General features: G+C 45.4%; 1 protein-coding gene across 1 annotated transcript in view; it reads right to left on the bottom strand.

Moving 5' to 3' along the window:
* Window positions 1–19,437, bottom strand: part of LOC120033985 (myoferlin-like) — a 67,688-nt gene extending 48,251 nt beyond the window's left edge. The window contains exons 1-5 of the mRNA XM_038980386.1: window positions 19,307–19,437; window positions 15,133–15,188; window positions 14,689–14,780; window positions 2,306–2,414; window positions 1,502–1,598 (exon numbers count right to left, since the gene is read on the bottom strand). Coding sequence (XP_038836314.1) covers window positions 1,502–1,598; window positions 2,306–2,414; window positions 14,689–14,780; window positions 15,133–15,188; window positions 19,307–19,394 — 442 coding nt within the window. The 5' untranslated portion in view covers window positions 19,395–19,437. The remainder of the gene's footprint in view (window positions 1–1,501; window positions 1,599–2,305; window positions 2,415–14,688; window positions 14,781–15,132; window positions 15,189–19,306) is intronic.
* Between the last annotated feature and the right edge of the window lie 2,610 nt (window positions 19,438–22,047).

Below are 22,047 nucleotides of genomic sequence, written 5' to 3'. Positions count from 1 at the left end.
CACACACACACACACAGTCTTGTACAACTAACCTTGTGGGGACACACAATTCAGTCCCATTCAAAATACTATTTGCCCTAACCCTAAACCTAAACCTAACCCTGACCTGTACCCTAACCTTAACCCTAAACCTAACCCTAGCTCCTAACCATAACCCTAAAACTAACCCTAGCTCCTAACCCTAAACCTAATTCTAACCTAAACCCTAAACCCTATAGAAGTAGAATCTGACCTTGTGGGGACCAACAAAATGTCCCCAGTTGGTAAAAACATTTTAGTTTACTATTCTTGTGGGGACTTCTGGTCCAGGTGACCTGTGTTCAGCATATTGTCTGCTGAGAGTACTTGTGTCATGTGTATATTTTAAAAAATATATACGCTACCATCCCTACCCTGATTCGAGTAAATTAACAGACAACATTGCTTCTACTGCTACTTACAGCTATTTTCACTCACATCTACAGTGCCTGTAGTTAAAGAATTAGACACACAGACATATCCCTAATTTCCTCTTTCTTCAAGTGCTGGATTTTTACCCACAGCGCCAATCCACCATTCAATCTGAACTCCAACCCTCCGATGTCCACAGATTCACCCATCTTTCCCAGTATAATGGCATTTTGCTATTTCCTTTTGCAATATATCCATCCATTTTCCTATGATGTCTTATGAGTCCTGAACCTCCCTATTTGTAACATTTCTAACAATATTGCCCCAAAAATAAATACTTTACCCAGGAGTAAAATTATATTTCCCATTGACTGATCGTGGTTTTTCAGATCACCTAACAATACAGTTTGCAGGTCCATCTGTAACCTGATATTATGACATAACAACCATTCCTGGACCTGACTCCAAAAGCGAGCCACAGATGGAACGTACTACAAAGTATGTTCTATTGATTGTCTTTCCTTGTGGCAGAGTCTGCAAAAGGCTGTGAGTGTTGTTTTTCTTTTCAATTTGCATCCTCCATTTCCATAAACAGCAAGCAGCCTTTCACTTGTGTAATGAAACCAGACAAGCCAGTACCACTCCAATACTTCCTACCAACCAAAGCCTAAAACCACAACATCACCTCATTAGCCTGGTTCTGGGTTGCATTCATTAGAGACCAAATGGTGAGAAAAAAAACTCTGAAACAAGTAGGGACTACCTGAAATGCAAGCTTTTGTTTTCCGTTTTCAAACGTTTCCTGTTGTGTGCCCTAATGAACACAACCCTGGCTACCACATCTGTTTGTACTTTATGCTCGTTACATGACATTGAACAACAGAGGAGTTGGCTAACACACAAACAAATCTGGGAACCAGGCTACCACTGCAATACCAAACCCAAATATACCACTGCGATAGCTGCATACTTTTCCCAAACTACATGTATAAGAGTTGATTTACATTACCGGCATAACAAAGACATTGGAACGATCTCATGAGAGAAGGACACCATTTTGCTTAATCAAAACAAAAGATGGTGTGCCACATATTTGTTATGTTAAACTGACCTGTGTCCCCATATGACTGGTCTTCATCAGTTTGATTGTTAGGGTTAGGAGTTGTGTTAGCTGGCGGCTCATAACCTATCATCAAATTAATGGTCGCCTAAAAAACAGATGGGATTAATTGTCAACATGCTGCTTGAAGACAATGTCTCAATGTACTGACAACTTTAACTTACATTATTTTACATTGACATGATATGGCCAATGATCAAGAAGTTTTAACCTAGTTATTATATGCATGGAGTAGTTCTGACTGGGATTCAGGCCTGGGTCCAGCAACTGTCAACCCAACACCTTAGCAGTTACGCCAAGAGACCCGAACCTCTTGACGAGGCCCCTAGGTGTTGGGTTGAGGTCGCTACTCCAATCAAATCAAATTTTATTGGTCACATACACATGGTTAGCAGATGTTAATGCGAGTGTAGCGAAATATTCGCTACACTAGCCCCTCCCTTCAAGAGAACATTTCCCCAAGCTTCTTTATTCCAAGTTCTTCATGTGTACACGCCTTTCCGATGACCTTATGGGCGCCATCCCACCTCTTACACCAATGTAGGGAATTTGTGTGTTTGTTCTGACCAGGACTCGAACCCGGGTCCAGCGATTGTCAACCCAACACATTAGCCGTTAAGCCAAAAGCACCGAACCTCTTGACAATGTCACTACAATAAAGTGTATTATTGGTTACACTTCATTTACTGTTAAGAATAAGCCAATTATAAATGCTTATTCATGTTTATAAATCTTGTTCATTCTTGAAGCTGTTCATTCTTTGTGAATCAAGTGTGTAGCCATAGAGAAACTCACCCCAGTGTCCTGTTTCTTCTCATTGACCAGGGACAGGTTCTTTGCTGGGAGGGACTTGGTGTGACCATGAGCCAGGTCTAGGAGAGCGATCTTAGCTGAGCCAATAAATCTGGAATACAGGTAAAAGGTAATGAGCACCTACTGTATTTATGTGATATGAATCTTTCTTGCGTAAACGCATACAGTAACATAATAATATCATACACAGATCACTTAAACAAATGTATGTATTTTGCTTGCTGGTCTACTGCATAAAGAGGTGTAGATTTCCTCTGTTGTTTGTGTACAATGATGTATGTCATTTTATATGTATGAATATATTTGTTTTTTTGACTAATCACAGGCAGTATCCAGTTCTCATTTGTACTTCTTTCAGAATTGACAAACCTAGCAACAAGTCCTATAGAGCAGTTATATTTGCCACACAGATCTGATGAAAGTCCCTTACGGGGGAACTGAGGACTAACTAGGAAGGTACCAAGGGTTCTTTATTACGCAATCAACCATGATTAAGAGTCACGTTGCATTGCTTAATATCAGTTATTCCTGTTATGTATACATAGCCACCACTGTTCCATGCAGCCACAAGTTAAAGAAGTGTGTATATGTCAACATATTGTTGATACCATTGAGGCACTTTGCTTGTACTGGACTGGAGGGACTCAAGAAAGAAAAGTGATAGGATGGTGGCGAGAAGACGACTTTCCTGTAACTGAGTGATCTTCATGAGCTGTCACAATGATAAACATCAGCCTAGCTTATTTTGGCAATCATTAGAGCCTTCCCCGGAGAACACTGGGAAAAATGTCATATGTGCTCTGTAGTGAGGAACAACACTCGATCCCACAGACGAGGGCAAAGAATCATGAAAGGGAGGACGAGGAAAGACTAGCCGCTGGGAGCAATTAGCATCTACCACAGGCATGCCTGTAGTCTGGCCTTGTATATCAGGCTGAGGGGAGGAGAGAGACAGGAGAAAGAGAGAGTGAGACAGACGGGAGAAGGGGAGAGAGAGGGAGAGAGAAGAGGGTGGGGGAGGAGAGAGAGAGAGAGAGAGGAAGGTGGGATGTTGTCATGCCTCTCCCCTCTTGGCTATGTCACCTCAGTGTTGAAGTAATTTGTCATCACACACAGAAAGATAAACAATCATGCATTAAAACACATCCTGGAAATGAAGTTGAACTACAGGGTCAGCGGTAGAGATCACGCCTTGGCATTGGAAGCAGGCTACTCTGAAGCTGAGAGAGGAATGCTCTTTGAGTCTTTTGTTTTTATTCCTCTTGGAATTTTACACTTTTCACATTTTTTCTTCACTCAGTTAGTTGGCACTTGACTTTTCATAGGCGAGCAGACACATGCAAAATACCCATTTTTGAATATTTTCCCCCTGAGGAAATGAGTTGAAATGATATGGAACACACACTACCTGCCAGCACACTAGTTGGCTATATTTATGCACTGGGTAGTGGCTAGTTCCTCTTTTATGAGTCTAAAGCAGTTCCACACCATGAAGTTAAATAATACAGCATAATATGGAGTTCTTTCTTTTGCTGATATCAAAGGCCCTGCTGCTAACTGTGCCAGTCTATTTATGCTATCATGTCAACTCCTTGTCACTCAATGTCATGCCATGTTTGGATTGACAATGAGTAATGGAGTTGGCAAGAGCAGGCTATAGTTTACTGTCTAGTGTCTGGCAGAAAAAACATACTGTATGTATCCATGTTTGTATATCATTTTGGACTTTTTAGAATTCTGACGTTGGATATGGAGGATTCGAAATGCCTCAACAGGACAAATGATTGTATATGGTGGTCACTAGGAGATGTCCTTATATCCAAAACACCCCCCCCCCCCTTATTGAGTGTGTGTTTATACTGAATGAGTCAACCTCACCCATATACACACACACATCTGCCAAGGATTCTCAAACATACTCAAGATCAACCACCCATCTGCCAGTGACAAGCCTGTGCAAGCTCTGTAAGTTTGCTTGTGTTTGAGTCTGGACTCTGCCAGTGCCCCCCCCCCCCCCCCCCCCCCCCCCCCCAGACATTATAGAAGATCAAAGACGTAAGTCACTCTCATTACCATAGCCTGCTTTCTCTCTCCCCCTCAACATCTAGATTAGAGTTCCTGCTGAGAAGTGGTGAAAAGCATGTTGCTAAATAGAGGCTGCTCATTACGTGACTTAAAAATGTCACAATGGAGATGGAACAACAATGAAGCATCAATAGAGCTTAGATATGTTTCATCAATCTAAAATCACTAATATGTGAAGTAAAAAGCATTTTGATACCTGTTTCTCTTGATATAGAGAAGACACATGAGAGGCCATTTTGAATCTATTGAGTTTGAAGTGATTTGTGCTCATGGTGAAACAATAGCCTTTTGGAGAGAGAAAACTGTTTCATCATAGAGAGACAAATCCTCCTCACATAGCACAGCGAGTCTGAACACGGAGGCAGGTACAGGGTGTGGTAGAGGAGCTGTAAGGGGTTGTGCTACTTCAAATTCCCCCTCACTTTTCACTTACCAACGTGGTAATCATGGAAGCTCTGCGTAACACAATTTTCCTCAACACATGTTGTCATGGCAAGAGGAGTTCCTGTAAACGTTATGTGGCCCATTGCAATGGAAAAACTTGAGCTTTTTTATGTAATTGTAGATCAACTAAGTTCTCTTTCAAATACTTCTTTCTGTATCTCACGTATGGGGTAAGCCCTTCGGGACGGGATCACAAGGACACTCTAATCACACAACCTATTATAAGACGCTACGTCCCGCCCGCTAGCTCATTATCGTTTTCTTCCTTACGGAGATCACAAGCTCTCTCTACACTCTCCTCAGCACGACTTGTCTCATTGTTTTCCGACTTAATTGTGAACTCGCCACTGAGGATAGGATACTGCTTCTCGTATAGAGTGTTAAGTACTTTTACCGAAAGGAAAATTTGGGTTCTTCTCAGTCTCCAGTCAAAACTAACATGGCTAACTTTTGCCCCACTTGCCCACTTAGCAGTACCTGCTTCGTGCTGCTAATTCCCACCACGGTGGAAGGGAAAAATTAGAATTTTGAGATTCAGTCCCTTACAAAAAAAGTTTGCAGTCAGAGTACAGTATAAATGCAATACACTGCAGTATAACTGCAGTTAGAGTGCAGTATAACTGCAGTATGTTGCAAATCTGCATCCAAAATAAGTTTTTTTTACTAACTGCAGTACACTGCATTTATTCTGCATTTATTCTGCAATTACTGCGTCTGAAATATCACAGTCGACTGCAGTTACTGCACTTTTACTGTAGTTTCACAACGGCAATCTTTTTTAAAAGGGGATATCCCACGGTGCAAGGCAAAGCTAACCTAGCTAGCTCATACACCACACGCTTTTTCTTCAGCAGTGTGCTAGTGTAACAGTTTAACTTTAAACCGTCCCCTCGCCCCGACACGGGCGCGAACCAGGGACCTTCTGCACACATCAACAACGGTCGCCTACGAAGCATCGTTACCCATCGCTCCACAAAGGCCGCGGCCCTTGCAGAGCAAGGGGAAACCCTACTTCAAGTCTCAGAGCAAGTGACGTAACCAATTGAAACGCTATTAGCGCGTACCCGCTAACTAGCTAGCCATTTCACATCCGTTACACTCACCCCCCTTTCGACCTCCTCCTTTTCCGCAGCAACCAGTGATCCGGGTCAACAGCATCAATGTAACAGTATAACTTTAGACCGTCCCCTCGCCCCGACCCGGGCGCGAACCAGGGACCCTCTGCACACATCAACAACTGACACCCACGAAGCGTCGTCACCCATCGCTCCACAAAAGCCGCGGCTCTGCTTCAAGTCTCAGAGCAAGTGACGTAACCGATTGAAACGCTATTAGCGCGTACCCGCTAACTAGCTAGCCATTTCACATCCGTTACACTAGCAATAGCTAGACTATTAGGCCACAAGGTGAATGCTAGCTAGCTAACACCAGGACTAGCTTCACAGCTAAATGTCGGTCAGCACAAGCTTAGAGATAGCTCATTCAACTAGCCCTTTCTACCCAGTTAGCCCACGCTGCAAGGTAAAGCTAACCAGCTAGCTCATCAAAAATGAATGCTATCCACTTTGTCTTCAGCTAGCAACATGTTAGCAAAAGCTAGGCTAATAGCCCACGGGGTGAAAGCTAGCTAGCTAATGTCAGGACTTGCTACACAGCTAAGCATCGGCCAGTACATGCATAGCCTTTAACCCTCCACTATCCAGAGCTATGGATACTACTACCCCTTCACAGTGTGTACCCAGCTGGCCTCCTGTTCCCCAACAGGCTCACCCATGCCTGTGTGGGTCCATGATGTCAGTGAAGGACACACATCCTATCTGTGTTGCCTGCTTGGGACTGGAGCATGTTCTGGCGGCTCTTGCTAACCCAGACCCTGCGAGCATTGCAAGGAGTTGCCGGAGTCCAGCCTCAGCTGGAGGGTGTGCAGAGCAGCCCCCCTTGAGGCTCCTCTTCCTCCCAGCCTTCGGGCGAAGAAGCAGCCCAACAACCCCGAGCTGGGCCAAGGTTATGGGTGGTCTCCCCCCAGATATCCAGTCTCTGTTCGACAAGCTAGCAGCAGGGAAAGGAGGTATAGGGGTTTATGATGAGGAGGACAACAGTATTGTGTGACTCTTCTGCAATGAGGATGAGGAAGGGGAAGAAGACCCCAAGGCTCAGGCCTCAAGACCTTCCAGCACCCTGAGTGGAGGGCCCTCCTCTCCCAGCCTGCAGTACAGGCTAATCCATTTGTGCGAAAACGGCGAAAGAGACTGGTTCGATGGGAAGAGACTCTCATCCCGTACCGTCCCTGGGAGACAGCGTGTCCCCATGATCCCAGCATGCTTGGTGGAGGCTAAACACAACTGGGACAAACCCCTTTCCAGTAAGGTCCCACCGAGGGACTTTCACTGCCATGGACATGCAAGGTATGGAGGAGCAGTGGAACAATCTCTCGCTAACCACCTCCACCCCGAACACTGTGCCTCCCTCACCGACACGTCTCTCCCTGGCAAGACGGAACATTTATTTTCATCCATTCTCCAGCGCCCCATCTTGGACCAACAGATCCTCAACAGCTATCTGAAAAAGTTCACATTCCATATGCTTACACACAAAGTGCTGTCTTGCTTTGATTGTCGAGTCGAGGCGATTGGTTCACGAGTCAATTTGCAGCATTTTCACATAAGCATTCTGCCAGCACATAGGAGATTTCTCAAGTTTGCCTATCAGGGTTTCGAGTATCTCGCAGTTCCCTTCAGGATATCACTAACCCCTCGGACATTCAGCAAGTGTGTGGAGGTGGCCCTAACTCCCCTGAGATGCAGAGGATACAGGATCTCCACGTACATAGACCACTACCTGCTCTGCTCCCATTAACAGAAGCAGGCAGTGAGAGACAGCTGCCCTTGTAGACTTCAGGATGAATCAGATAAACAGCTGTTTAGTGCCCACATAGAGAACAGAATATCTAGGCGTAGTTCTGAATTCTATCTCTTTCCAGGCCGCACTATCAGACGGGCGAATCATGTTGCTTCGGGTGAATCATGTCTCTCCATGTTCCAATGGGGTCATATGGTCACACTCAAGACGTGTCTCTGTATGTTGGGGTTGATGGCCTCCACCATCTCAATAGTTCTGTTGGGACTATTGAGGATGAGATATTTTCAGTGCTGGGTGTCTGCCCTATGCCTGTGTTACCTTAGTCACCTCCATCGGAGGATAACGGAGTCCTCACCAAGCATAGCGTCTCTCCGCCACTGACGGGACCCCTCGATTTTCACCAAGGGTATTCCCCTAGAGGTAGTCTGTGAGGAAAGTAGTGATAACAGACGCATCTCTCACAGGGTGAGGGGAGAGCATTGAATGGATTGTAGTCCCCACAACTACGTCATGCTCACATAAATTACCTTGAGTTGCTTACAGTGCTCCTTGCACTAAAGCATTTTCTGCCTTTTCTTCGGAATTGTCACATCCTGGTCAGAATGGACAAACGACTGTAGTGGCATACATCAATCACCAAGGTGGCACCTGATCTCTGTGTTTGTGCAGACCAGCCCAGAAAATGATTCTGTGGAGCAGCGCACATCACTCTTTACATGTGACTCATGTCCGGAACGGACTTGTAGTCCAGAGGGAACCCCCTGTATGGGGGACTGGAGACTCCATCCCGAAGTGGTGGCTCAAGTGTGGTGGAAAAATACGGACAAACATCCATAGATCTCTACGCATGCGCAAAGACACACACTGCCCGCTGTTTTTTGAACTAGCAAGAGGTGACGGTGTCATGTTTTGTCTTTTGATTATCATGTCTTGTCCCTGTGCTTCCCTTCCATTTGTCTCCCTCTGCTGGTCTTAGTAGGTTCTTTCCCTCTCTCTTCCCCTCCCTCTCTTCCTCTCTCGCTCTCTCTCTATCGTTCCGTTCCTGCTCCCAGCTGTTCCTCATTCTCCTAACTACCTCATTTAATCTTTCACACCTGTCCCCTATTTTGCCCTCTGATTAGAGTTCCTATTTCTCCCTCTGTTTTCCGCTTCTGTCCTTGTCGGATCTTTGTTTGATGTTTGCTGTTCCGTGTCCTGGTTCCGCCCTGTCGTGTTTTTGCCTTCATCAGATGCTGCGTGTGAGCAGGTGTCATCTAAGATATATCCAGGAGTACCGTTTTGTTTATGTTTGGAATAAAGACTCTGTTTTTGTTAAGTCGCTTTTGGGTCCTCATTCATCTGCATAACAGAAAGATCCGACCAGTATGGACCCAGCGACTACGGATTCTCGCAACACTGCCATCGAGATCCAGGGAGCAATGCTCGGCAGACACGAGCAGGAATTGTCTGCTGCTCGTCATGCCGTTGAGACCCTGGCCGCTCAGGTTTCCAACCTCTCAGGACAGTTTCAGAGTCTTCGTCTCGTGCCACCTGTTACTTCCTGGTCTTCCGAGTCTTCGGAACCTAGGGTTAATAACCCACCATGTTACTCTGGGCAACCCACTGAGTGCCGCTCCTTTCTGACCCAGTGTGATATTGTGTTTTCTCTCCAGCCCAACACATACTCACGAGAGAGAGCTCGGATCGCCTACGTCATATCACTCCTTACTGGTCGGGCTCGGGAGTGGGGCACAGCTATCTGGGAGGCAAGGGCTGAGTGTACTAACGATTATCAGAGCTTTAAAGAGGAGATGATACGGGTTTTTGATCGTTCAGTTTTTGGGAAGGAGGCTTCCAGGGTCCTGGCTTCCCTATGTCAAGGTGATCGATCCATAACGGATTACTCTATAGAGTTTCGCACTCTTGCTGCATCCAGTGACTGGAACGAGCCGGCGTTGCTCGCTCGTTTTCTGGAGGGACTTCACGCTGAGGTTAAGGATGAGATTCTCTCCCGGGAGGTTCCTTCCAGCGTGGACTCTTTGATTGCACTCGCCATCCGCATAGAACGACGGGTAGATCTTCGTCACCGAGCTCGTGGAAGAGAGCTCGCGTTAACGGTGTTTCCCCTCTCCGCATCTCAACCATCTTCTCCCATCAGCTCAGAGACTGAGCCCATGCAGCTGGGAGGTATTCGCATCTCGACTAAGGAGAGGGAACGGAGAATCACCAACCGCCTTTGTCTCTATTGCGGTTCTGCTGGACATTTTGTCATGTCATGTCCAGTAAAAGGCCAGAGCTCATCAGTAAGCGGAGGGCTACTGGTGAGCGCTACTACTCAGGTCTCTCCATCAAGATCCTGTACTACCTTGTCGGTCCATCTACGCTGGACCGGTTCGGCTGCTTCCTGCAGTGCCTTGATAGACTCTGGGGCTGAGGGTTGTTTTATGGACGAAGCATGGGCTCGGAAACATGACATTCCTCTCAGACAGTTAGGGAAGCCCACGCCCATGTTCGCCTTAGATGGTAGTCTTCTCCCCAGTATCAGATGTGAGACACTACCTTTAACCCTCACAGTATCTGGTAACCACAGTGAGACCATTTCCTTTTAGATTTTTCGTTCACCTTTTACACCTGTTGTTTTGGGTCATCCCTGGCTAGTATGTCATAATCCTTCTATTAATTGGTCTAGTAATTCTATCCTATCCTGGAACGTTTCTTGTCATGTGAAGTGTTTAATGTCTGCTATCCCTCCTGTGTCTTCTGTCCCCTCTACTCAGGAGGAACCTGGTGACTTGACAGGAGTGCCGGAGGAATATCATGATCTGCGCACGGTCTTCAGTCGGTCCAGAGCCAGCTCCCTTCCTCCTCACCGGTCGTATGATTGTTGTATTGATCTCCTTCCGGGGACCACTCCCCCTCGGGGTAGACTTTACTCTCTGTCGGCTCCCGAACGTAAGGCTCTCGAGGATTATCTGTCTGTTTCTCTCAACGCCGGTACCGTGGTGCCTTCTTCCTCTCCCGCCGGAGCGGGGTTTTTCTTTGTTAAGAAGAAGGACGGTACTCTGCGCCCCTGCGTGGATTATCGAGGGCTGAATGACATAACGGTTAAGAATCGTTATCCGCTTCCCCTTATGTCGTCAGCCTTCGAGATGCTGCAGGGAGCCAGGTTCTTTACTAAGTTGGACCTTCGTAACGCTTACCATCTCGTACGCATCAGAGAGGGGGACGAGTGGAAAACGGCGTTTAACACTCCGTTAGGGCATTTTGAATACCGGGTTCTGCCGTTCGGTCTCTCTAATGCTCCAGCGGTCTTTCAGGCATTAGTCAATGATGTACTGAGAGACATGCTGAACATCTTTGTTTTCGTTTACCTTGACGATATCCTGATTTTTTCACCGTCACTCGAGATTCATGTTCAGCACGTTCGACGTGTACTCCAGCGCCTTTTAGAGAATTGTCTCTACGTGAAGGCTGAGAAGTGCGCCTTTCATGTCTCCTCTGTCACTTTTCTTGGTTCTGTTATTTCCGCTGAAGGCATTCAGATGGATCCCGCTAAGGTCCAGGCTGTCAGCGATTGGCCCGTCCCTAAGTCACGTGTCGAGTTGCAGCGCTTTCTCGGTTTCGCTAATTTCTATCGGCGTTTCATTCGTAATTTCGGTCAAGTGGCTGCCCCTCTCACAGCTCTGACTTCTGTCAAGACTTGCTTTAAGTGGTCCGGTTCCGCCCAGGGAGCTTTTGATCTCCTCAAGAAGCGTTTTACATCCGCTCCTATCCTTGTTACTCCTGACGTCACTAAACAATTTATTGTCGAGGTTGACGCTTCAGAGGTGGGCGTGGGAGCCATTCTGTCCCAGCGCTTCCAGTCTGACGATAAGGTTCATCCTTGCGCTTACTTTTCTCATCGCCTGTCGCCATCGGAACGCAACTATGATGTGGGTAACCGCGAACTGCTCGCTATCCGCTTAGCCATAGGCGAATGGCGACAGTGGTTGGAGGGGGCGACCGTTCCTTTTGTCGTTTGGACTGACCATAAGAACCTTGAGTACATCCGTTCTGCCAAACGACTTAATGCACGTCAAGCTCGTTGGGCGTTGTTTTTCGCTCGTTTCGAGTTCGTGATTTCCTATCGCCCGGGGAATAAGAACACCAAGCCTGATGCCTTATCCCGTCTCTTTAGTTCTTCTGTGGTTTCTACCGACCCCGAGGGGATTCTCCCTGAAGGGCGTGTTGTCGGGTTGACTGTCTGGGGAATTGAGAGACAGGTAAAGCAAGCGCTCACTCACACTGCGTCGCCGCGCGCTTGTCCTAGTAACCTTCTGTTTGTTCCTGTCCCTACTCGTCTGGCTGTTCTTCAGTGGGCTCATTCTGCCAAGTTAGCTGGCCACCCCGGTGTTCGGGGTACGCTTGCTTCTATTCGCCAGCGGTTTTGGTGGCCTACTCAGGAGCGGGACACGCGCCGTTTCGTGGCTGCTTGTTCGGACTGCGCGCAGACTAAGTCAGGTAACTCTCCTCCTGCCGGTCGTCTCAGACCGCTTCCCATTCCTTCTCGACCATGGTCTCACATCGCCTTAGACTTTATTACCGGTCTGCCTTCGTCTGCGGGGAAGACTGTGATTCTTACGGTTATCGATAGGTTCTCTAAGGCGGCACATTTCATTCCCCTCGCTAAGCTTCCTTCCGCTAAGGAGACGGCACAAATCATCATTGAGAATGTGTTCAGAATTCATGGCCTCCCGTTAGACGCCGTTTCAGACAGAGGTCCGCAATTCACGTCACAGTTTTGGAGGGAGTTCTGTCGTTTGATCGGTGCTTCCGTCAGTCTCTCTTCCGGGTTTCATCCCCAGTCTAACGGTCAAGCAGAAAGGGCCAATCAGTCGATTGGTCGCATTTTACGCAGCCTTTCGTTTCGAAACCCTGCGTCTTGGGCAGAACAGCTCCCCTGGGCTGAGTACGCTCACAACTCGCTTCCTTCGTCTGCTACAGGGCTATCTCCGTTTCAGAGTAGTCTTGGTTACCAGCCTCCTCTGTTCTCGTCCCAGCTCGCCGAGTCCAGCGTTCCCTCCGCTCAGGCTTTTGTCCAACGTTGTGAGCGCACTTGGAGGAGGGTCAGGTCTGCACTTTGCCGTTACAGGGCGCAGACTGTGAGAGCCGCCAATAAACGTAGGATTAAGAGTCCTAGGTATTGTCGCGGTCAGAGAGTGTGGCTTTCCACTCGTAACCTTCCCCTTACGACAGCTTCTCGCAAGTTGACTCCGCGGTTCATTGGTCCGTTCCGTGTCTCTCAGGTCGTCAATCCTGTCGCTGTGCGACTGCTTCTTCCGCGACATCTTCGTCGCGTCCACCCTGTCTTCCATGTCTCTTGTGTCAAGCCTTTTCTTCGCGCTCCCGTTCGTCTTCCCTCCCCCCCTCCCGTCCTTGTCGAGGGCGCACCTATTTACAAGGTACGGAAGATCATGGACATGCGTTCTCGGGGACGTGGTCACCAGTACTTAGTGGATTGGGAGGGTTACGGTCCTGAGGAGAGGAGTTGGGTTCCATCTCGGGACGTGCTGGACCGTTCGTTGATTAATGATTTCCTCCGTTGCCGCCAGGGTTCCTCCTCGAGTGCGCCAGGAGGCGCTCGGTGAGTGGGGGGGTACTGTCATGTTTTGTCTTTTGATTATCATGTCTTGTCCCTGTGCTTCCCTTCCATTTGTCTCCCTCTGCTGGTCTTAGTAGGTTCTTTCCCTCTCTCTTCCCCTCCCTCTCTTCCTCTCTCGCTCTCTCTCTATCGTTCCGTTCCTGCTCCCAGCTGTTCCTCATTCTCCTAACTACCTCATTTAATCTTTCACACCTGTCCCCTATTTTGCCCTCTGATTAGAGTTCCTATTTCTCCCTCTGTTTTCCGCTTCTGTCCTTGTCGGATCTTTGTTTGATGTTTGCTGTTCCGTGTCCTGGTTCCGCCCTGTCGTGTTTTTGCCTTCATCAGATGCTGCGTGTGAGCAGGTGTCATCTAAGATATATCCAGGAGTACCGTTTTGTTTATGTTTGGAATAAAGACTCTGTTTTTGTTAAGTCGCTTTTGGGTCCTCATTCATCTGCATAACAGACGGTGCAATGCGGCATGTTGGGCTACCCCTCATACGTTTATGAGGATTTACGAACTAGACGTCACTGCGCCCTCGCTGACATATACGGTGCTGTGTTGGGGCCTCTGAGGGATGATTATGTCAAGACTATCTAGCTTCGGAGAGCACATGAGCGCTATAGGAGTTGACTATATGTGAGATACCCATATTTGAGATAACGAAAAAAGTATTTGAAAAAGCACTAGGGTAAGCACTTCTGCAGTCAGAGATCCATAATCTTCCTTAAGGTCAAATCTTAAGGTTACTTGCGTAACCCCTGTTCTCTGATAATATGATTGGGGTATCTCAATATGCATAAGGAGGAAAACATATGTCTGATAATGAGCTAGAGTACGGGACTTGGCGCATTATAATAAGTGGGGTTGCCCACTATTCGCCACGCCTCCTGTCTGTTTAAGGCAGATGTTGTGTGATTGGAGCTTCCTTATGATCTCGCCCCAAAGGGCATGCCCCATATGTAAGATAGCTCACTCATATTATCAGACAACCCGGGGTTACGCAAGTAACCTGAAGATTTGACCTTAATGAACATTATGGATCTCCCTCCGCAGAAGTGCTTACTCTAGTTTTTTACAACTCAGTTTAAACTCAGCACTGGCCTCAGGGTTTGAACTTTCCCTTTAAGTCACTCTCTGTATAACCTGTGCTTACCAGACACTGTATTGTAATGACCAGGTTCACATACTAATGGAGGGGCACTTTGACTGAGAAATGACAGAGGTCAAACTGAGTAAAACACCATGTTCCTCCTCCTCCCTAGCAGCACTAGCAGTGTCCGATTAGCAGGAGGTGTGTGTGCGTGTGTGTGTGATGTGCGTTCTCTCACAAAACATTTGAGACATATACAGTAGATACATGCCAGGTACGTACTTGTCTTTGCCAATAGTCTCATAGTCTTTCACAATCACGTCCAAAAAGGAGGAGGCATCCAATGGGGAGCCCTTTAGGTCGAACTCAAGCACCTGCAACCACAAATTGAGTTAGTTCATAAAAACACAACTTTGCCAATGTTAGTTAAATTATGAAACTATGAAACATGGAGGGGGCTGCAAATGTTTTAAATCAAAGGGGAAGTGTTAACAGTTATCATTCCTCTATCTAAAAATAACTACTCCATGTTGAGTCATCAACAAACATTAAGCACAGCGGACAAAATATTAGCCTCATTCCCTAATTCATTCTCATACCCTCCTCCACATAATACATTCCTCTCGAGGCCCTCCTCCACATAATACATTCCTCTCGAGGCCTTTTTCAACATTCCCAGAGACTGCCAGAGAGAGGATGGAATGTAATGTAAATATTTATACTTACTTCATTCCACACGGGATTGAGTTCACTATCAATTGCCTTAGTTTTCTTCTTTTCACCTGTAGTGTTTACACAAAGTGGCAAGATTAAAACATGGAATATACGTTTTTATATGAACCCTTCATATAACTAGGCAAGTCAGTTAAGAACAAATTCTTATTTACAATGACGGCCGACACTTGGCCAATTGTGCACCGCCCTACGGGACTCCCAATCACGGCCGGTTGTGACACAGCTTGGGAATCAAACCAGGGTGTCTGTAATGACACCTCAAGCATTGACATGCAGTGCCTTATTTTTAATTATTTTTTTTAATTTCACCTTTATTTAACCAGGTAGGCTAGTTGAGAACAAGTTCTCATTTGCAACTGCAACCTGGCCAAGATAAAGCATAGCAGTGTGAACAGACAACAACACAGAGTTACACATTGAGTAAACAATAAACAAGTCAATAACATGGTAGAAAAAAAGAGAATCTATATACAATGTGTGCAAAAGGCATGAGGAGGTAGGCAATAAATCGAATAATTACAATTTAGCAGATTAACACTGGAGTGATAAATCATCAGATGATCATGTGCAAGTAGAGATACTGGTGTGCAAAAGAGCAGAAAAGTAAATAAATAAAAGCAGTATGGGGGGTGAGGTAAGTAAATTAGGTGGGCTATATACCGATGGACTATGTACAGCTGCAGCGATCGGTTAGCTGCTCGGATAGCAGATGTTTAAAGTTGTTGAGGGAGATAAAAGTCTCCAACTTCAGAGATTTTTGCAATTCGTTCCAGTCGCAGGCAGCAGAGAACTGGAAGGAAAGGCGTCCAAATGAGGTTTTGGCTTTAGGGATGATCAGTGAGATACACCTGCTGGAGCGCGTGCTACGGGTGGGTGTAGCCATCGTGACCAGTGAACTGAGATAAGGCGGCACTTTACCTAGCATAGCCTTGTAGATGACCTGGAGCCAGTGGGTCTGACGACGAACATGTAGCGAGGGCCAGCCGACTAGGGCATACAGGTCGCAGTGGTGGGTCGTATAAGGTGCTTTAGTAACAAAACGGATGGCACTGTGATAAACTGCATCCAGTTTGCTGAGTAGAGTATTGGAAGCTATTTTGTAGATGACATCGCCGAAGTCGAGGATCGGTAGGATAGTCAGTTTTACTAGGGTAAGTTTGGCGGCGTGAGTGAAGGAGGCTTTGTTGCGAAATAGAAAGCCGACTCTAGATTTGATTTTGGATTGGAGATGTTTGATATGAGTCTGGAAGGAGAGTTTGCAATCTAGCCAGACACCTAGGTACTTATAGATGTCCACATATTCTAGGTCGGAACCGTCCAGGGTGGTGATGCTAGTCGGGCGTGCGGGTGCAGGCAGCGAACGGTTGAAAAGCATGCATTTGGTTTTTACTAGCGTTTAAGAGCAGTTGGAGGCCACGGAAGGAGTGTTGTATGGCATTGAAGCTCGTTTGGAGGTTAGATAGCACAGTGTCCAAGGAAGGGCCAGAAGTATACAGAATGGTGTCGTCTGCGTAGAGGTGGATCAGGGAATCGCCCGCAGCAAGAGCAACATCATTGATATATACAGAGAAAAGAGTCGGCCCGAGAATTGAACCCTGTGGTACCCCCATAGAGACTGCCAGAGGACCGGACAACATGCCCTCCGATTTGACACACTGAACTCTGTCTGCAAAGTAGTTGGTGAACCAGGCAAGGCAGTCATTAGAAAAACCGAGGCTACTGAGTCTGCCGATAAGAATATGGTGATTGACAGAGTCGAAAGCCTTGGCCAGGTCGATGAAGACGGCTGCACAGTAATGTCTTTTATCGATGGCGGTTATGATATCGTTTAGTACCTTGAGCGTGGCTGAGGTGCACCCGTGACCGGCTCGGAAACCGGATTGCACAGCGGAGAAGGTACGGTGGGATTCGAGATGGTCAGTGATCTGTTTGTTGACTTGGCTTTCGAAGACCTTAGATAGGCAGGGCAGGATGGATATAGGTCTGTAACAGTTTGGGTCCAGGGTGTCTCCCCCTTTGAAGAGGGAGATGACCGCGGCAGCTTTCCAATCCTTGGGGATCTCAGATGATACGAAGGAGAGGTTGAACAGGCTGGTAATAGGGGGTGCGACAATGGCGGCAGACAGTTTCAGAAATAGGGGGTCCAGATTGTCAAGCCCAGCTGATTTGTATGGGTCCAGGTTTTCCAGCTCTTTCAGAACATCTGCTATCTGGATATGGGTAAAGGAGAAGCTGGGGAGGCTTGGGCGAGTAGCAGCGGGGGGGGCGGGGCTGTTGGCCAAGGTTGGAGTCGCCAGGAGGAAGGCATGGCCAGCCATTGAGAAATGCTTGTTGAAGTTTTCGATTATCACGGATTTATCGGTGGTGACCGTGTTACCTAGCCTCAGTGCAGTGGGCAGCTGGGAGGAGGTGCTCTTGTTCTCCATGGACTTTACAGTATCCCAGAACTTTTTGGAGTTAGAGCTACAGGATGCAAATTTCTGCTTGAAAAAGCTGGCCTTTGCTTTCCTGACTGACTGCGTGTATTGGTTCCTGACTTCCCTGAACAGTTGCATATCGCGGGGGCTCTTCGATGCTATTGCAGTTCGCCACAGGATGTTTTTGTGCTGGTCGATGGCAGTCAGGTCTGGAGTGAACCAAGGGCTATATCTGTTCTTAGTTCTGCATTTTTTGAACGGAGCATGCTTGTCTAATATGGTGAGGAAGTAACTTTTAAAGAATGACCAGGCATCCTCAACTGACGGGATGAGGTCAATATCCTTCCAGGGTACCCGGGCCAGGTCGATTAGAAAGGCCTGCTCGCAGAAGTGTTTTAGGGAGCGTTTGACAGTGATGAGGGGTGGTCGTTTGACCGCGGACCCGTAGCGGACAGCTGTACCACTCGGGAGTATATGTATGGGTAGAATATATTTCTCTGGGTCCAATGCAGACGTTTTTATTTCAATATCAAATCCTTTCTGGGTAACAATTACGTTACTGTGATTGTTTTTAATTAAATGGTCAAAAATAAACAAAAATTGCTTCTTTGCAAAAATGCAAAGTTCTCAATCAATCATTTTGCTAGGACTGTTTAGGAGTGGCCTAAGTGGGGAGGGGAAAACTAGCTGTTATTGGCAGAGAGGTTTGTTTCTTATTGGTCTCTTAACTAATTTACTGCCTGGTGATGTCACCAGGTAGGCCAAAATTTCCATCCCACCAAAACAGGCTGAAATTTTCGGCGTTCTTTTCAAACAGCTCTTATACTAAAAGGGCATTATCATAATTTTCACAATTTCAATTTCCACCCTCATAATGGAAATATATATAAAACACAGGTATATCACGTTTTTAACTGCACTGGGCCTTTAACATATACAGGTAGTTTTAAAATGGGTAATAACTACAACATCCCTGGGGCTGGTAACATAGTGAGCCAACTTACAGTGGCAACATATTGAACCATAAAAGTTGAATGTGCATCTTGGACTGACTCTTATCCTAAAATATCCATGCAAAAATGAAGCACATTGACCCAGCTGCAGAGCTGTTGATGACAGGGGAGAATGGGTGATTCCAACCCCTTATAAGGGAATATGTTTTCCCTCTGTGTAACACAATAGAGGCAACATTATTTAATGTGACTCATTGCCTTAAAGCAGGCAAAATGAGGTTCGGGTATCTCAGAACCAATGCACAGTACCATTGTTGTACCTTCAATGCAATTCATAGTAGTTTTGTGCCTTTACATGCTCACAGTTAATGATGCAGTATCTCCAATTTGAATACAAAGATCATCATGTTTGTGTTTATTGAACATGTTAAATGTTTGGTGACTACAAAATCCATCAGAATATCATCTTATTGTGGAATCTTGCAGTTGTTGGTTCAAAGAATAAATGATAGACAGAAAATGGTTCAGCTAACCCAACATTGACAGCAATGGGCAGAAAGGATAATGTGCCTTTAAAATAAAGAGAACTATAAAGTACCCTAACTAAACAGTAGGCTACAACCTGAAAGCAACTCTGCATGTCTTCATCTTTGATTTATATTAGCCTACATTTGGAGAACGTCTTTGATCCAGATGTTTTGAACTTCTCAAGAATAGCCAACAATCAAGGCATTGAAACCAAAGAGAAAATGTAGGCTAAATGCCACAGCAAGAGGCAACAAAACAATAACTCACCTTTGAACACTACCGCTGCTATGGGATCTGGGTTTCCGAGTTTCTTTTTGGGGATGCCTTTGGCTGATTCCACTACGACGCGCAACATTATTACAGAGTTTTTAAAGTCTGTATTATAACTCCCTTATGAATCACAGCATGATCCTCTACCAAGGCGTCTCTTCCCCAGCGGTCATTGTAACAGAGGAAATGCTCCCTTAGTTAGAGGAGGAGTGAAGTCCCGAATTATTTGGCTATCCACTGTATGAGTCAGAATGGAAAAAAATATTATGGATGTGTGTTAAAAAGTATTCCATCACGTCGTGTAGGCTATAGTCAGAATCTGTTAGGTTACTAGCCGTCCTACTTGTTACATCTACTTCTACTACTTGTGATATTGTTATGAGTTTATAAACAAACTTGACGTTGTCAAAATATTGTTTGACTATAGGCTACTCAAAAAAGGCTACAAGTCGTCATAGCATACGTTGAGTGATTTACATGCATCTGTAACAGCTTTTTACAGTCTACCGTGGTTCAAATGTAGCCTACACCGCAGCGCCACCCAGAGGTGATGGGGTTGAACAACGGTAAGTGTGGTACCCTAAGGTGACCGCGGCGATTTTCCTTTAAAAAAAGAAGTCTCTTGACCAACCTTATCACAGCAATACTGCTATTACTATACTTTTATTATTTCACATCTAAGTAATTTTGCTGGTTTAATTCGGCTATTTGAAATCTGATATTCTGATATGTGTATTTGGAAAAAACGAAGAAAAAAATAATTAAATGAGGGCTTTGCACTTTTGTAAGCATTTATGGACAGTGAGTGAGCTCCAAAAGAATTGGGACAGTGACACGTTTTACAGATAGTCGGATAGTCCTGAATGAATCATGAATAATGATGAGTGAGAAAGTTACAGACGTACAAATATCATAACGGTGAGAGGTTAGCATGTCCTGAGGGTATGATATTTATTATTTTTATGTTTATTTTTAACCTTTATTCGACTCCAAAATGACACAATCAATTATTTACCATACATTTCTATTGGGAATAAAATAATCTGTAACTACCAAAACAAACAGCAAATACATCCAACAAGTTCGTAGACTCACAAGCTTGATTTAATCAATGTGGGACTATGTACAAAAAGTGCTGTCCTTTCTAAACGGTTCACCCGACATGGATGAAAATACCCTCAAATTAAAGCTGACAGTCTGGACTTTAACTTCATAGTCATTGTGTACTGGAGTACAGAGACAAAACAACAACAAGAAAGTGTCACAGTCCCAATACCTTTGGAGCTCACTGTCGTCTAAGTCATAAAATAAGAATAGGCAACATTGCAATGCCCCTGCCTCAAATACCCTGATTTGTCATTTTAGTATTGTGCACAAGCTATTAGGCAGAAACGGTAGGCATAATTGCAAAATATCTTGCCTATGTAGAGTAAGATGATGGCAAGGTTTTGTAAATCAGCCTCAACCACCTGATTGATTTTCATTAGATTTTTCTTAAATGTGGGATAATTTGTAGAATGTCAAATGTCACATGAACATATTCAAACCCCCAGTATTTGGGAAACATAGACCAGCGTTGGCCAAACCCCTTGGAGAGCTACCTCTAGGCAGGACTTTTTACAGTCCTTATATTTACATGTTGGTTCCTTATGGATAAGGAGAAACTGCAATCCATCCTATGGTTAGACCATTATTAGTAACATTTTCTAACCTAAAACCTATGCAAAAGCATACTCTAAATTCCATGCCAAAATAATCTCACAGTAACTTCAAACCAAGTCATCAAGTTTTTAGTTTGTATTCAACTTTAAGAGAATCCTGAATACACCTGACCTGTAAATTAAACAGAGGTCAGGTGACCTGAGCTTTAAAACAGATTTTTTTTCAAAGGTGGGACCACCAGAAACCCTGGCTGGAGCCAATGGCATTCGTGATAGGAAGTCTCACTTCACACACACACACCACACACACAAAAAACACCCTCGCACTTCACCACACAAGCTAACTGTAGCGCGCCTATAGCCTACTCCTTTGTTTTACGCAAAATTTGGTCATGCAGAAATGAGAGAGCAAATGTTTGTCTGTTTTGGGAAAATCTGGGAATACTTGGCCAAGGAAACATTTCTGGTTGGTCTCAGGGAATGTAAGACAGTTAATAAGGGAGACTTTGACAACCGGATTGAGTGAGGTAGCAGCGAATATGTTAGATGAGCAACTAATGAGCATGGAGAGCCTATAAAATATATATATTTTCAAATACGGCTATTTATTTACTTTTGTAGCGTTTTGTCAGACGCATGCTTTTTTAACTGTCCCCTCCAAGTTTAGCTGGAATTTAGACCCGAAAGGATTTTATAAAAGTGATTGGTTTGACGATATGACATCACCTTGCGCTGCGCAGAATATCAGATCTCAACAAGGATCGGAGAAGTGTTTAACATCATCAGTACCACATCTATTTTATGTATATCTTGTCTAAAGAGCAACGTGACTGCAAACAGAGATCAGTATATAATGACGAGATGCCCATGTATGCGTCCTAACAATGGGAGTCGTTGTCCCCTTAGGTCCAAAATAAGCACAAAGAAACACGTTGGGCTTATTTTGGACATATTTTGGCGATTGAATCCTCTTGCTTCGCCTCTTCCTCTCTGCTGCAAAAGAGACAGATTTGAATGCCTAACTGGAATACGTAATAAATCAACTTTTTTGTAAATAAGTGGTGTTAGAATTGTTTT

This window comes from Salvelinus namaycush, chromosome 41 (genome assembly GCF_016432855.1).
Source record: "Salvelinus namaycush isolate Seneca chromosome 41, SaNama_1.0, whole genome shotgun sequence".
NCBI lineage: Eukaryota > Metazoa > Chordata > Actinopteri > Salmoniformes > Salmonidae > Salvelinus > Salvelinus namaycush.
The sequence above is the reverse complement of the archived record's forward strand: the minus strand, read 5'-3'. Positions and strand labels throughout refer to the sequence as shown.